The sequence below is a fragment of the Rissa tridactyla genome, chromosome 15 (assembly GCF_028500815.1).
Source record: "Rissa tridactyla isolate bRisTri1 chromosome 15, bRisTri1.patW.cur.20221130, whole genome shotgun sequence".
Lineage (NCBI taxonomy): Eukaryota > Metazoa > Chordata > Aves > Charadriiformes > Laridae > Rissa > Rissa tridactyla.
In genome coordinates this window covers 14930132-14946882 of record NC_071480.1, presented here as the reverse complement: position 1 = coordinate 14946882, position 16751 = coordinate 14930132, and the positions used below count along the sequence as shown (strand labels likewise).

Below are 16751 nucleotides of genomic sequence, written 5' to 3'. Positions count from 1 at the left end.
TATTTTTATAGATCGCATGCATGGAAATGTAGCTTTGGAAACAATAAGGCAGCAACAACAAGCCAGGTTACAGCAATGGAATGAACATAATGCCTATCTCAGTCAAGGCACTATTCCATATCAACACCATCACCATCCTCATCTACCACATCTTCCTCAGCAACCAATTGGATTGCATCAGCAGCAGCAAGTTAGGGCAAACTGGAAACTTGCCAGTAATACAGAAGATGAAACAGAGGCAACATATTCAAGGTATTTGTTTACTGAGTCATCAGAGCTTGTATAAAACTGAGCAGTGGGCACCTGTCTGTAACACGGTGATCAAGTGCAAGACACTTAAGGTATTGCTTTTCGCTGCTGTTATTATGAAGGGTGAAATAGTTGGCAGGCTGACTTACAACTATGCTTTTATTATGTGTTATGCTTTCTTCTGTTAGTATATTGGGTAGTAAAGCTGCAGTGGAAAAAATACTTTTATGGAGCTTTTCAGTGCTGTGTTTACGGAATAAGGAACGGATAGAGAGTAACAACCTTGGGTTTATAAAAGAGGTGTCCGAGTGTAGTTAAGGCCTATTTAAGTTGTAAATTCTTCAAATTGAATTGGCAGTCTCAAATTTATGTGCTTGAAAAGAAACAAACCAACCCCCTCCCCAAGCACTGCTCCCCAGTAAAACCTAAACTTTTCTTCCGTTTCAAAAAGCCTTTGCTTTTAAAAGCAGATTAAAAAAAATGCTTATATTTAAGATGGAGCATTAGGGGGCAAGAAAGGAAGCTGTTGAACATAAACTGAAAAATGGTTCCAGCGGTCATCAGCTTTAATCATGTATATTGTAAAGGCTGGATTTTTAAATTGCCTCTGTTTACTGTCATCTCCCACTATGCTTTATTTTCCATCTGGTTTGTTATAGCCATAGTAAAGCATCCAAATGCCCTCTTATCTGACTCTGGGAAGTGCTGAATTGAATGTTCTTGACCTTTTGAAGAAGTTTGGAAGTATATTGTGCAAGTGAGGGGAATCCCTGGTTGTTCTGGGTTTTTTGCTTTTTAAGGGGTTAAAATTTCTTTAACTACTTTGTATAATAAAGCAGGAAATCCTTGCCTTAGTTGTCTCTTAAGAGATAACAAAAAATTGATTCTTTGACTGAAAAGGAAATCTCAAGAGTTATTAAAACTTTGAGATAATTCAGGTAGGTATTTCATCCAGTTAATCCTCTTGTGCCTGATTTCTGATTGCTCACAGTCATATCCTTTGAAGTTAGGGTCAGTAAGCGCGAAGATGAGTATATTTAAATTCAGTGTTTTGCGCTTTGAGTTTTCTCCACCTCAAAAAGAGTGGGATTTCAGCAAAACATTTTTTCTTTTTCTTGATATATTTGTTCTGTCAATACAGGTTCCAGGATTTGCTGAGAGAACTGTCACACCGTGATCAAAGCGAAAGTCGGGACTTAGCTGAAATGCCACCCCCTCAGTCAAGACTGTTGCAATACAGACAAGTTCAGCCCAGAAGCCCACCAGCACTCCCTTCTCCTTCCTGCAACTCTAACCACAGCGGTCACTTTCCTAACTTCGCTGAAAACAACAGAGACATTGAAATACCCAGTAACCCAGCATTTCAGCAGCATTTACCCCAAATATACAATCCCCCTTTCTCGATGCCATCTGAACATATAACCCCATCTCCCTTGAAATACCTGCAGCCTGATGGATCGTGGACTTATGCTAACCTACAGCAGAATCACCTTATGGGGCAGGGCTTTCATTACGGTATACCTCCATTGCCCCATAGGTCGCAACAAAACCCTTTTATACAAATACCGAATCATCAGCATGCAGTCGGTCAGGAGCCATTTCATCCACTCGCATCTCGAGCAGTATCTGCTTCTTCGCTCCACAGCTTAGAAGAGGTAGGCATTTTTCTCTGCGTATGCAATTGTCCTGTCATTTTAATATCAAATTATATTCAAAAGTGGTAATGAATGAAAAATACCTCATATATCAAAAGCTCACACTGGGAATTTCTGTGAGGTAGAAATTTTCTCTACGTCTTCTCTGTTCGCCCTGTGCGTATTCGTGGGTATCATCACTGCAGGTATGACATTTTCTCTACTAAACTGGAGGTCTTGGCTATTTGAATGTTACTCATAGTTTTTTTGCAATCGTTGCTCTGTTATCTGCGTGTCATTTACCTACCCCAGGTGAAAACTCTTGAAATGTCTCTCTGGAAAGTCATCTTGAATCAGCCAGCCAGTTGGCTCAGTCTTAAACCGTGAACACGGTTGAGTTACTTTTCATATGAACTGGAGACCGTAGCAGTGCAGTTGTTTCAACGTGGTACAAAACCTGATTTAATAAATCCCACCTGACCTGAGCTGGTTCTGTGTAAAAGCCATGCTGAGTATTTTGGGGGGAAGTCAGTGCAGAGGTGTCCAGCTGTGCTTTGTGGATCTGGCTCCAGCACAAACCCTGCCACCCCAGAGCTGGCTCTGTCCCTCTTGATCTCTTTTTGTTCTGGGCTCCAAGGGGTGAGTGATGGGCTGCAGACTATGCAAGCTCATACTGCCAGGACAGGTCACGTTCTGAACAGGAGTTTTTAATCCCTGTTGGAATCCGGAGCGCTAAGGAGTGTATGATACGTAGACGCGGAGTATGCTGGAGCCAGGTTGTATTCCAGGAATGTCAGACTTAATATTCTTGGATAATCTTGCACTGACTGCATGTAATCCAATATTTGTACTTAAATGGCTCGTTCTGGGATGCATTTTTGTCAAGGTTTTTACAGAAGCTGTGGGGGTGTCCCTGCTCGTCACTATCCCACGTAATACATACTTTGTCTTTTGACTTCTCAAAATATTTTGATTATGTGCCCGAGCACAATAACTAAAATGGCATTCCAGTGCATTTTACAAATTTCTGTCTTACACGGATCCAGAGAGGTTAATGGCGTCCTCAGGCCCAGCTAGAGCTGTAGTAAGGTTTTATAGACGTTTAGAAATTCTACGTCTCGGTCCATTAGGACATACCACCTTGTATAAAGTCTAACGCTTCGTGACAACAGTTAATGCGGTCAGTACAGCGGGACATAGGAACAATGACTTTTCAGCATTAATAAACTAATAAATAATCCTATAGAGTTTGTGACAGCTCCTGCTATCTGAAGACAAATAGAGTGAGCCTTTATGTAATTAGTGCAAATTCGTTTTAGTTCTTATTTCTTCTTCCTTTCGAAATGTGTGACAGAAATGCCAAATGCAGTAGAAGTGTTACAAGACAGAGACTTGCTTGTAAAGTTTCCAAGACTGCTAGTTCAGCTGATAGGTAGGACTGAATACACAAAGAAATAAAAATTCATTTTTATGTGTATTTTTAACAGAGATCCCTCATATAAGACAGATATCGGGGGGGATGTCATGACTTCTGGTATCCTTACTGAACTGTTTTCTCAATCGATATTTAGAGAACTGTTGATTGACTTGATACTTGAAAGCTTTTGCATGTGTTTAGTCAAACCAGGTTTGAACTGCATATCAAAGGGAATACGTAGGTTCTTCTGTCTGGTCCTGTACTTGCAAGTGTCCAGAACTTTGATAACTTCCTCATTACATACCAAATTGCCTGTTAAACTCAATAAAGTATACTTGTTGGGTGTGATTCAGGCAGTAACTTCCGAATTTGGTTTTTTTTTGTTACAGAAGAATATCCTCAAGAGAGTAGGGTGACAGGATATCTAAGTGCTGTTCCCTTGATATATCATAGTAGTGTGGCGGCTGTAATGAGATATTACAGTTTTCTTTCATGCGCTTTTTTTCCCTGTCTGTTTTTTGTGGATGATATAATAATGATATTGGGGCATTGCAAGCAAGTTATTTGATGTTTATTTAGCTATATTTTTGTGACATTTCACTAGGATGTTTACTTTTTCCCTTTAACAAGTACAGATTTACATCTATGACTTTTCTGTTATTTGTGCTCTTGTTAGTCAGTGCAGTGCAGAAGGGAGCCAATACTGTGTTGATTTATAAAAATAAACTGTAACGCAACAGACTTGCTTCGAATCTTAAGAAAGTTTAGAGAGTCCTTAAATCTGAACTCTTGAAGCCAACAGGTTCATTAATGGAGCTCCTGCCGTCTTCATCTGCATGATCTACAGGGTTTATGGAAGCAAGTAATTTCTGTGGCTTCAGATAAAATTCTGTGCACTATTTCTCCTGAGGGCACACACTCCTCATACGTACACAAAATCCAGTATACAACTGGATCGTGCTTCCCCAAGTCCTGCAATACAAGGCACTCATTTTTCCTTTGGAAACTGAGAGGCATTTTTTCCTCTCTTTATTGTGATTGAACATTTTCTCTTGCTCTTTTATGGTGCTGTGCCTCCTTTGCTTCCTTTGTAAATGCTGGGTATCTTCCTCCTCGCTGTTTGATATGTCTCCCACATAGGAGTGAGATATGTAAAGGCTGATAAGAATTAAGGAATCTCAGTTGATGCTCTTTGCACTTCCTTTAAAATTCTGTGTCTGTTTTGTGCGATTAAAATACATTATCAGTGACTGCAATATACAACATATAACTTGAAATGTATTAGATCTTTTTTCTAAATACAAGGGAATTTTTTTCTTTTTTTTCCGTAAGACATTGCAGGGAAAGAAGTTGGCTGGAAAAATGATATTTGATACATGTAGTTGAATAAAAGGAGCAAAAGGCCTTTTTTTTGTTTTGTTTTGCTGTTCACAGTATGAACCAAGAGGACCAGGCAGGCCGTTGTACCAAAGACGAATTTCCTCTAGTTCAGTCCAGGCTTGTTCTGAAGAATTAAGCACTCCTCAAGACAGTCTTGGTCAGTGTAAAGAGCTTCAGGACCACAGTAACCAGTCATCTTTCAACTATTCATCACCTGAGTTGTGGGTAAACTCCTCCTCATCTGCCCCGTACCCAAACATTCCATGCAACGGAGCCACCAGAGCAGTTCCACCCCGGGAGCTGTTAGGTACGTACAGACTTGATCTTTGCTTCTCTGCTTCTCTCTGCTCCGGTAAGTAGACTATTTAGGCTGGAGTGAGCAAGTCTGAATGAAAGGATTGGTTGGTTTTTCATTTTTTGTTTGTGTTTTTTTTTTTTCTTTTCTTTTTTTTTTCACAGATGTTTCCTGCCATCTCTTCAAATCCCAACTAATTTAAGCAAAGATTTTTGAAGTGTTCATTGTTTTAGTAGTTAAAGGTTTTCTTAGAGTAATCCTATTTTCATTTGCAATCTTTTTAACATCCCAGAACATTGCTGATGTCTAAAGAAGAAACTGTTGAGTATTCTCCATCTACAAAAAGCAATACTGCTTCTTAGTCTTGTCACAAAAATTCTAGTAAACCCACGCATACTCTTACGGTGGTTTCAAGTGCAACTGAGTTTGTGCCAGAAGGAGCTAAGGTTACTAACGGGATTTATTTGCAAGATAGATTATCTGTTTCCAGAGTCAGTGATGTTTCTTGTTGATATTACAGTCTGGATGAGGAATGACACAAACTTGAATTACTAATTTCAGTGTATTTCCTTGTAAATTCTGGTACTTCATCAAAGTAATGATGAAGTTTAAACTCTCGCTGTGGAGGAATCACACTGGACCCTGGCGTCCCTGGTGGTAGCAGCAGTGCTGATTGGTTTAGCAGAGAGAAACTCAATTAGCTTTTCAGTGATTAGAAAAAGCTGCAAGTAGAGGGTTGGAGCAGTGCAGCTATTCTTATGTTCTCCATATTTTTAATGTTTGTAAAAAACTAAAATTACCGAGATAGTACAGTTTCTTCTCCATGATTTTGCTTGAAAGGCTTCAATGATAATTAAAAATAGAATTAATAAACATATGAAAACTCTTCCAGTGTATTAAAAACACTTAATAATGTGAAAACATATTTATAAGTTGGTTTTATTGCCCTTAAAAGATCTAATTGCTTTTGGTCAAATTTATAAACTTAAAACATCTTGTAATTTCATAGTATAGTGATTGTGAAGTAGAAACATGCAGTGTAGACTGAATACAAGAAAAGCTGTTTGTATCAGTGACAGCGCTCAAGAGTTAAGTTCCTAATGTGCATTTTCATTTCCAAAGTGTGAAAATGTTATTTTACAAAACCATATTTATGGCAGCATCTTTTGTACTTAGTTCAAAGCTTCGAGTTCAGGGCACCTCCTTCAATCTTTTTATATTTTGACTGAAAATGAAGGAGCTGAGTGCAGGACAGTGTGTCATCAGGAGTGGCACCCGTCTCTGCGGTGGCTCTCTGGGCTCGGGCGTTACCTGCCGGGAGCTCAGCACCCTGGCGAGACGACGGTGGGATCAGCTGGTACCACATTTCCTTACATTATTGTAAAGGTTGAGAGCACCTTTGTGAGTAAAATCCTCAGAGGAAAGGTGTGTGTGTGAAAAGTACCATATCCACACATCTGCTGTCAAATAATAACTCCCAAACGGAAGGGGCAAGTTTTGACTAGTATCTGCACTTGCTATGAAAATATTTGTTATTGTAGTTAAGCATGGTTTCTGTTTTGTAAATAAATGTATATGCAACGTTACCCTGCATCTAATAGTTCGTGCAAACAAATCCCCATCTTTATGGGCGCTGTGCTTTTCCGCGTTTACAGCTCGCTGGCCATGATGATCGTATTTAAAACCCAAATGTGTTTTATAGTGCTAAGGGTTAATGACCAGTAACTTCAGCGTTTCTGGTTACTATTGATTTTTATCCATGAAATAAAACCCCATGAGAATGAGATGCTGTGAACTAGTCCTGTGTATTCGTTGCCTGAGAGTGAGCGATCACGACTCCAGACCGTTCAAGGGCTTGTGTTTCCAGTACAGAAACGGCTGCGGCACAAGGATTGGGTTAAATCCACGTGGATTTATGGAGTGCAGGGAGAGCTGCTGTGAATTGTCTTGTTATATGCAGGCACTTTCCAAAATTCCAATTTGAGAGCTTGATTTGCATTGCTTTTTATGTTGATAGAAAGAAAACGATTTAAGTTCGTATTCAAGATGTTTATTTCATATTTTTTCTTCTGTTAGACGCTTCTGCCACATGTAGCTTTCACCTGTGGCCCTGCTTGTCATTACTTGCCTTCTGTTGAGTGCTGTGGTTATTTTGGGGACGTTTTTTTGCTTGTGTTCTGGTTTTCTTTTTTTAATCGTAGCAACCCTAGCAAAACTGTTTTGCTTATGTTCTTTCCATTTTTCTGTTGCCCAGGTCCTAGGCTATTTTAGATAGAACGTATACCTGCATTTCAGTGTCGAGTTTCTCTAGCTGTGTAAGAGCAGAATTCTGCAGCCAAAAGTAAGATGCCTCATTAGGATTCAGGAAATTCACTTGAAAGCAGTTTTATACCCATGGTTTAAAGCACCATTTTTTCTGACAGTTACAGGAGTTGTTAAATGTGGAGCAAGAACATATCAATTAGCAGGAATGCATTCAGACTAAAATATCGATAATGAGTTGGTTGGCATTCAGGACTCTGAATTGCTGTTTGAGAGTGAATTACATACGGTGCTGTAAATTTTAATTTTAGCCTATTAAGCTATAAAGCAAGAAGAGTGAAATACTGTTTGTGCTGTCTCAGTGGATAAAGTGTTTAGAGTATATCCCGTTCTGAAGCAGTTTACCTTCAGCGCTCCGCTACAGCCGGCTGGGCAGGATCGCAGGTTCGGTGTTAGGAACTCTGTAGGCAGGCGGACGTGGAGAAGACGTTTAATAATGTCAGGCTGCTCGGCATTGCGGACGAGGGTAATGCAAGATCCAATGGCTGGGAGTGAAGCTAGGTAGAATAATAAGAAATCTCCTAGGACCCAGAGTGACTAAATACGGAAAATTGGTGGTGGTGGCTACCAGGAGAGGTGGTTTCAGTGCCCCTCGGTACTTGTTTGGGGTTGCTGTAATAGATTTCCTTAGTCGGAGCTCTTCATTTAGACAAAGTCTGGTTCCTCCTTTCGCAGCTCCTCCGAAGACGGTCAAGCCCCCAGAGGAACACCTGAAGGCCGAAAACATCCAGCTCTCCAATTCCTTCAACTACAGCGTGCTCCAACACCTGGGCCAGTTCCCACCTCTCATGCCCAACAAGCAGATCGTGGAGTCCAACAGCACCAGCCAGCAGAACGCGGGGGGGAACAAGCCCGTCATGTCCTACGCAAGTGCTCTGCGGGCTCCGCCAAAGCCCAAACCTCCTCCTGAGCAGACAAAAAAGAATAGCGACCCTTTGTCTTTGTTTCAGGAACTTAGCCTAGGTAGTTCATCAGGTAGCAATGGCTTTTACTCCTATTTTAAATAACCAGATTATTTTTTTTAGAGAGAATTTAATTTTTATTTGTGTCAGTAGATCTAAGGTAGTTGGGGCTTCACCTGTAGTTGCAAATATTCCCTTTGTTTATATTAGTAAATATATCCTCACTTAATTGCTTTGCTGCTAGACTTGCAACTAATTTTTTAATTATATTCCATTATTTTGCATTTTTTTGATGTGGGTCGGTTCTTTTGGAAGCTTTTCTGTAGGAAAACACACACACATTATTTTTTAATTTGTGTAATGTTAATGATATGTTGCGTTAAACTAGCAGCTGAGAGGTTACCTGTACAACTTTAAAAAAAGGAAAAAAAAAAAAGAAAAAATGAAAAAAAGAAAAAAAAAAGTTTGTCTAAATTGTATTTAAGAAGATTGTAAGTAGCATTTACATTTATTCAATAACATTAGCATACTATGCTGGGTTTCTGTACCAGAAATGGCCAGTTAATGTAAAAATGTATGTTATTTCTGCTTAAATTCATTTAATTTTTTTTTTTTAAATAAAGGTGCAGCATCTTCTAAATACTTTCAGTTTTATCAGCTTTTTTGTGAAGGGATGCTGCATTCTCAGACTTTTATAGTTTTAGATTCTGTATGATGTGGTATTGTATTTTCCATCCACTGTAGGGTAAAGTAAAGGCATTCTTTGCAGACACCTATGCCATTGTTTGGAAACATTCAGATAAAAAGTATTGGTATACTTTAAAAAAAAAAAAAAAAAAAAACAACAAAAAACCAAAAAAAACCAAAAAAACCCACAACAATAAAAAAGAAAAAAAAAAAAACAAACAAAAAAAAAACCCACAAAAAAACCTCTACATTTTATTTTTGGACAAGCTAGTAATATAAGCTTGTTTGAAAAGTTAATTTGATAGGTTTTTTAAATGAATCATGAAGCTGAAAATAAATTTTTAGGTATGTTGGTGCTTAGTAGATTTAATAACTATTTTAAAAAAAAATGCGTGAATTTAGTAAAATACTTTTTTGTTTGTTTGTTTAATTTTTTTTTCCACTATGCATGTGTAAATGTTTGTAATCTGGCTTTTTCCTCCCCCCTTCTCCAGTGGTATAAAGAATTGTGCCGCTTTAATTTTTTTTTTTTCCGGTAAAACTTTTGGTACATTATTTGATGTTTACATTAAAATGTGACATTATACAAGGAAATTCAGATATTTTGCTAACTGTTTTGTTTGAGGAACATCATTAAAGAAGAGATTTAATGTTTGTCAAAGCTGTATCCAAATTAATCTAAATCTTTGGGGGACAAGAATGGTTTCCAGGTTATTTATCTATATGAGTTCTGCTCTAAGTTCTTCACAAACCTGGCCCTTCAGGAATACAAACTGAAAAAAAAATATGGTTATGGGATATTTAAAAATTAAAGTAAAAAGTGTGACTGAAAACTCAGAAGATAAACTTTGTCGGTAAAGATTTCTGGTCTCGCAGGCTGTTCGTGCTTCTGCAGCGGGGGGATGGAGTGGGGAGGGGGTGTAGAGTTTCTCCAGATCGAGTAGATCTTCTTTTACACTTGAAGAAATAACTTTAAATCCGGGAAATATTTCGCAGGGGCTGAGCTGGCTGTATTTGGGGTATTCCTCCATTTGCTACATACAAGAATTAAAATTTTAGAGCCGTGGGGGGGCGATTTCAGATTTTCACAGCTGTCCGTGGGACACCTTAGTAATGAGCAGTGGCCGCTGCTTTATTCAGTCCGATTTTTGCTCTGGTTACCATCAGGGGTTTTTTTGCGTTTGGCTTCATCTTTTAAGGCAAGGGTCTTTATATAACGGGGTTGACTTAAACGCAGTACGCTGCAGAGGTTTGCATATACATTTTTCATTATAAATCTTTGCTGGTTCATGATTCAGAAACTTAACTGGAAAACTTTTTTCCTTCTTTTTTGCTGTAAAGAAAAGCACGCGTAACTCGTTAATTTATTTCCTAATGTCTATACCAAACAAAAGATGCTGGGGGAGGGGAGAGCCCCTGCCAAGTCCTGCTTAGCACTTCAGCATATGGCATCAAATCAAGAGGACCCAAAACCGAGGACAGGCCAAATTCTGCAACCTTGAATCAAGCAAAACTACTGTGAAATGGGATTTTGCTGAGCTGACGGTTGCAGAAACAGGTTCCAGGGGAAATTCGTTTGGAAGGGCCGGCCGTGTGCTCAGTGTAAATTATCCTCAGGCTTTTTATTCCAGTGGAGCTGGGCCAGTTCTCCTCACCGGAGCGCCTGGCGCCGCAGGGAGAGGAGGGAAACGCGTGTGCCTGGGCGTTGCAGCCGGGGAAGAGTTCGTTCTGGCTGGGATGCGCGAGGCCATGGCAGAGGAGAGGTAGGGTTCAAATGCACTTCACTTCGCCGAGTCGGCATTGTAATTTCAGGGGTTTCAAAATCACTCATTTATATGGAGCAGTCTTTTGATTCTGTTCACCATATTTGAATATTAAACTAATAAACATCACTTGTTAATTTACCGCTATCTGTCACTTAGTTAAGGGGGAGATGGTCGCATCTCACCACGTTTTATTCTGGTTTACGCTGGCATTTTATCTGCACTGAAAATATTATGGGTAAAGGAGCATTTGCTCCCTGACTTACGATTTCAATTCTGTAGCTTTATGAAAATCTGCTGGCTTTGCTTCTGAATTCTCCGGAGTGCTCTCAGCCAGGAGTTCGGGGATGGTATAGTGGGGACCTTCTGTCGGCTTTGGAGATGATGAGCATGAATCAGTTGCATTTCTTAGAGTTAATTTTTTTTCCCCAAAAGATTATTTATTTTGAAATGTCTTGTCTAGCGTTCATATGTCATGGATATGGCCCTGAGCGAGATCTTTTGTTTTTAGAGCGCATTATCCAATGTTTATTGAAGTCATAGCTGTTTAAAAAAAACCCCAAACTGTATTGTAAACCCTTCTAGGGCTTTAATCGAACTCTTATTAAAATCAAATTAAGCCTCGCAGGTGGCTCAGTGGGCACTGGCTCAGGCTGCACAGTAAATGTGAACTGTTGCAGTTATGGTCAAAATTCAAAATTATGAGTTTAGATTCTTGGTTTGTGTAAATTGTCTCAACTCAGAGGAAATGAATGGAGGCCTGGGCGTATTCACCAACTGAGGATTTGGCTCTTTGACTTTTTTTTTCTGGCTAAAACATCACACTTGCAAGTACGATTAGTGCCAAATCCCGTGCCCCTTGTCCAGGAATAAACCCCTCTTGTTGTCTGGGGAAAACGTAAATGACAGGGTCATCCCAATCTGAATTTAGAAAGCTTGTATTTAATACTGGGAGTAAGTTCTGGTTTTATTCTCTTTAATTCTAATTTTTCTTGAGAAAAATCAGGATATCGCATGGGAGGTTGTCAGTGTGGTGTTAAGAACTAATAAAGAATTGAGAGAAAGATTTTTTAAAAGGTATTTGGACTATAAATTTTTTTTTTTTTTTTTCCAAATAGAGCTTCTACCCTTCAATAGCTACTTACTGAACGCAGCCGGAAGGTTTCCCTGCGCGTGTCTGGAGACTGAATTCTCACGAAACTCCAAGCTTTAGACATGGCCGTACTGAGCCAGACAAAGGGTCGGGAGGCGATGCTGCTCGCTTCCCTGAGCACAGAGGTTACGTGCCAATGGGTTCTGAGATCACACCTACACCTTTTGGCAGCGTGGCGCGTCCCTTTGGCATCCCGGGTGAGCTTTGTTACGGCGTGGGGTGTGAAGGTGCTTGCCTGGTTTGGTGCTGCCGGCGGGCGCCAGCCTGGTTCTGGCGAGAGCTCTGCTGCTGCCGGCGTCGGGCAGAGCCCTCCTGGCGCTCCCCTCTCCCTTCCTTACTTTCCCAGCTGCTGTGTGCCCCACGGCAGCGTGCCCGGCTCCCCTCTCCCTAGGACACTGCAGGGGACCCACCTGGGGACACCTTCCGGGGTCTGCCCGCAGCGCTGAGCTCCCCGTAACCGAGAGGTGTCACAGGGACGGTTCCCCTCCCCCCCGTCCAGCGTAAATCCTCACCCGCCGCAGTGCTCAGCTGCTCTTCAGATGGCAGCCTGAAGTGTTTCCACAGTACAGCCAATAAGTAGCGTTATGCATAAAAGCTGCTTAATTAGCACCAAAGCCCTTGCATCCATATTTTCTCCTGGAAGCTGTCATCTAGTAGAGTTTGCACTGTTTTACTTAATTGTATGGGCTGTGGCGTTACTGACCCTTAGCAGCGTGCGAATGCTTCCGTTGACTTTACAGGCCTGTGAGTACCATTCCCTGCTTTGATTAATTAACGTTTTGTTCCCAGATTTGTCAAGTTCAGCTGGTTTTTTTTTAGCAGAGATCATGCTCTATAAGCAATTCTTCTGCTACGTATGTAATATCTCTGCTCTAAATAGCACTGGGAGCGGCGTGTTTGACCACTCTACGTTTTCTTTTGAGAGTGAACTCAGGCATGTCGGAGCCCGCGTGTTGCCCGAGCGATAAGCCCATGGCGCGTCCTGCTCTGCCCGTGTCATCGTTCAACTCATTTCATTTGTTTTGTTAGTTTAAGTTTCTAGTTTTCCTAGAAACACCGCAGACAATTAACTTGTCAAGACGGATGGTGGTGATGTATGGTGCCTGGAAAAATGTGCACGTCATGTTCCTTGACATGAAATATGGGTTATTTCTGTTGGTACAGCAATACTCGCGCCAGTATCTTTTTGAGAGCTGTGTCAGGGAGCAAGGATTGACTCATTCCAAGTTCTTTTCTTTCATTCAAGAACAGTAAAAGGATTTACAGCAAACGCGATGGAAGTGTCAGTTTGGTGTGGGGGATTTTGGCAACTTCAGCTTTAGTTGAGAAACGTTGAGAAGGTTTTACCTCATAAGGATTAATATATGCTGCTGATAAATTAACAGAAAATGCTCTGTCATCTGAACGATCCAAGACTAGTTAGAAGATGTTGTCAGTCTGATTTCCGTAAGACTTGCTCCTTCCTGAGGGGCAGGTGCTTTCACAGGAGACCTCTGCAGAGCCATCAGGGTGTTCCCAGCGAGACCAGTGGCACTGGGCACGAAGCTGAACCCTGGGGCTCAGCCCTGCCAAAACAGACTTGAGCTGCTGGTTCTGCTAAAAAGAAAGTAGGCCAGAAATCTGAATTTATTCCCTTCTCTGCATTTCTTTTCGAAAGCAGAAGAGCAGCTCACTGTCTGCGTGGATGCGGGGCGTGCATACGTGATGGCTGTATGGCTTGGATTTACGTTCAGTAGCTTCACCGGAGCCAGAACATCGATCAAGTATGACAAAGCAAGAACAATCTCATCCTCTACTTCAGTCAAAACAAAGACGTGACGCTCTTTTCTTGCCCTCTTGGTGATAATGGAAAGGGAAAAAAAAATCAAATAGGTGCCTTGAAAACAGATCCTGTTGCTGTGGGTGTAATCTGTGGTACAGAGCAGCCTAATACTTAAGTTATACAGCCTAATATTTAAGTTATAAAAGTAATACGGCATTCAAAGAGCCACTGCCCCACCGTGAAAGCAGAAGCTTATTTTAAGCGACGTTGAAAATGAAGTTTATGCTATAAACCGTTTCTGCGCATTGGCCGGGTTCCTGGCATGCAGATGCCCGACTCGGAGCGCGCTGGATGGAGCCCAAGGGCTCGGTGTTGATCCCCAAGGCCCTCCCTGGGGCTGGCAGGATGTAACACTATGAACAGCCGCCTCTTGGTGTTGGTCACCTCTTGCATCAGGTGTGTTCCTCAAGAGCTTCAAGCCCAGGAGAGAAAGCGCCCCTCTGCAGCGGGGCCAAGGACATTGTTGTGGGGGAGCAAAAACTCTCAAATCTTTCGGACCTTCTAGAAATAATTTCCACAGCTGTCAACGCAGGGAGAAAAAAGAGGTGATGGGCCACAAGGAAGCAACTGAGTGGAAAGAGAGCAGTGAAAAAAAGAATCAAGTAAGCGTACCTGTGTCTGTATAAATTACATGCCAGGGTGGTCAAACACCTGAGCTTCGGGCATCTGCTGGCTCTTTTCAGACACGGACTGAGGGAAAAGTAGGGGTTTGTACCAAGATTTCTGAATGTGCCTTTCCTTTGCTGCACGCACCCATCTCTGCACCCTCGCACGCTCTACACCGTGTGACCGGCGAGCTCGGGGTGAGCGCTTCCCCCCGGCGCGCCGGGGGCCGCTTGTTGGAGCTGCGGTGCCTCTGCAGATGAAGGCTGTGCCGAGCGCTCAGCTGCGTGCTAAACAGGCAGTTTTGTTCTTCAGGGTTGTTAGTCTGGCACCTTTTCTGCACATTAAATTCTCACAACACAGCATTTAAAAATAAGGGAAGCAGATTCTCTCCACGCCTTTTGCCTAACAGCAAATCGTACTCTTACATAAACCAAAAGCTTCGCGTCGCCTGTTGTGTCGACTCTGTGATTTAACACTTGGGCTTTGCGGTGCGGCGGGCAGGCCTCAGCAACCGAAATCTCGCAGTGCCATGCCACGTGCGATGCCCCGGGGCACCTCGGTGATGGGCAGTGATGTTGGTTTACAGCGTGGCAACGGCATGTGCCCAAGAGACCCGTGACCGAAGGTGTCCACGGGTCTGGTAATGGCAGGACCAACGCTCAAGATTTCAGGGTGGCTGGTGGTAGTTACATGTTCCGCGGATCGATTTGCCCTTCCTCTCCCTGGTGCGTGTTTCCCACTCGGTTCTCAGGCCATCACCCAAACCCACCTGTGTTCCTCTTGGCCGCGCAGCAGCTGGGTTCCCATCCCTGTTTCGCTCTGATGGCTCCCTGCCAGCAAGGACGTTTCATTCACGTTTTCTTGCTACGTTCCTGAAATTTTGGTGGCAATTCCCTGCTATTTGCTCAGCTGAGAGAATGAAAACTCAACTGGTTACAGCTCCCCCTGCAACATTATATTCTTTTTCCTTTATGAAGGCCAATCATTTTTATTAACTCTCTCAAAACACACTATCAGCTCCCTGGCAGAGAGATTTAGATAGAGCTGAACAAACCTGCTGTAGGAGCAGCGCCCGCCCCACTGTGAATACCAATGGCCAATTTAATGCACGAGTCCCTCGTCAGCATTTCTTAATATCTGGAAAATGAAGTCATCCACGTGCTTCTCAGTCTTGCAGGGACCGTACGAAGTAGTGAACGATGAAAAAACCTCATCTTAGGGCAGAGAGGGAATCAAGCTTAACGAGTTGAAGAGCTTTAGGAGGCGTCTGAGCTGCTGCCTGGGGGTTTGGGTCTCGCTGCCGTGAGCTGTGTGTTTTCTCTGCCCCATGAGCAAAGTGATCCCAGCGAGGCTGTAAAACCTCTGATCCGGGCCAGACCCCAGCACTCGCGGGGAATCTTTCCATTGCCCTCACTGGGGCTCGGGCGAAGCGGTTCAGCCCTGGCAGGAGCGGGAGCATGCATGAGACAGGCGAGACCTTCCAAAATACGCACGTCACTGCTCGAGAATATCGCGAAGGGGAGCAAGCAGCTCCTTGGCTGGGCAACGGGCTGGCCCATCAGGATAAGAAGCCACCTAGAAATCACTTTGTCCCCGTAGAAGCGTTGCAAGAGGGGGATGGCACTTCGTGGGGACGAAGGGCTGCCCGGGGGCACGGCACGTGCCATTGGTCCTCACGGGGTGACGGTCTTAGTCCCACGTCCCCAAACCTCGCTTATCCCACCCCACGGCACGTCCAAGGTGAGGTCATTTTGATGATGATGGGAATGCCTTTGTGCCTGCCAGCTGCTTTGCTTGGAATAACGTGTGTTGCGGGTGTTTGGGTGTCCCACCCCGGGGCCAGCCACCGTCGGGGTCACACCAACTACTTCCCTTTCTGTTGTCGCATGTAAAGGATCTCCCTAGAAACTAGCCTCTGTTTTCCCAAAGAATGCAAATGCAAATTAAGAATGTCAGCTCCGTACCCTAAAATAAGATTTCAAAACCATTTCGCATTTCACAGTGGTTTGGTGACAACTCGAAGACTTGCAGTTGTCTCTCGTGATGAGAGACAGGCAGAGCTCCCAGCTCATACTCGATCTGAGCTCCAATGAATGCTTTATCCCAAAACTTTATAATATATGTGTTATTTGTACTGCTTTTCAACTTCAAAGAGCTTGAGAAATACTAATGCAACTTCACAAATGCTTCTGTTGTCGCTGCCACTCTACTGATGGGGAAATGGAGAGATGCCGGGGTCGGGCTGGGGGCTGCTGGGGCTCGGTGCTCCCGGGCCGGGGCCATGGGCAGCCCCTCGCACCAGCATGAAATTGCTGGGGAATTTCTTTAAAGGACTGAACAGGTCCTGACTTCCTCAAAATGGTCCAAAATCTTCTGTTCCGAGTTCTGTCTGTTGTTTGTTTGTTTTTTTTTTTTTTAGAATTGTGGACAGGTAAGTGTGGAGGGAAGGGCACTTCAGTTTCCTTTTCTCCTGCTTTTTAAATTATCGGGTGAAAAAACAGCAATGTGAAACACATACTTT

General features: G+C 42.7%; 1 protein-coding gene across 5 annotated transcripts in view; it reads left to right on the top strand.

The window, feature by feature from the left end:
• The window catches only part of HELZ (helicase with zinc finger), a 90161-nt gene extending 80442 nt beyond the window's left edge, over positions 1–9719 (top strand). For all 5 annotated transcript variants that reach the window (XM_054221187.1, XM_054221185.1, XM_054221186.1 and 2 more), the window contains 4 exons: positions 12–252; positions 1391–1904; positions 4735–4987; positions 7973–9719. In XM_054221187.1, the coding sequence (XP_054077162.1) occupies positions 12–252; positions 1391–1904; positions 4735–4987; positions 7973–8304 (1340 nt within the window). In that variant the 3' untranslated portion in view covers positions 8305–9719. The remainder of the gene's footprint in view (positions 1–11; positions 253–1390; positions 1905–4734; positions 4988–7972) is intronic.
• Positions 9720–16751: the final 7032 nt, after the last annotated feature.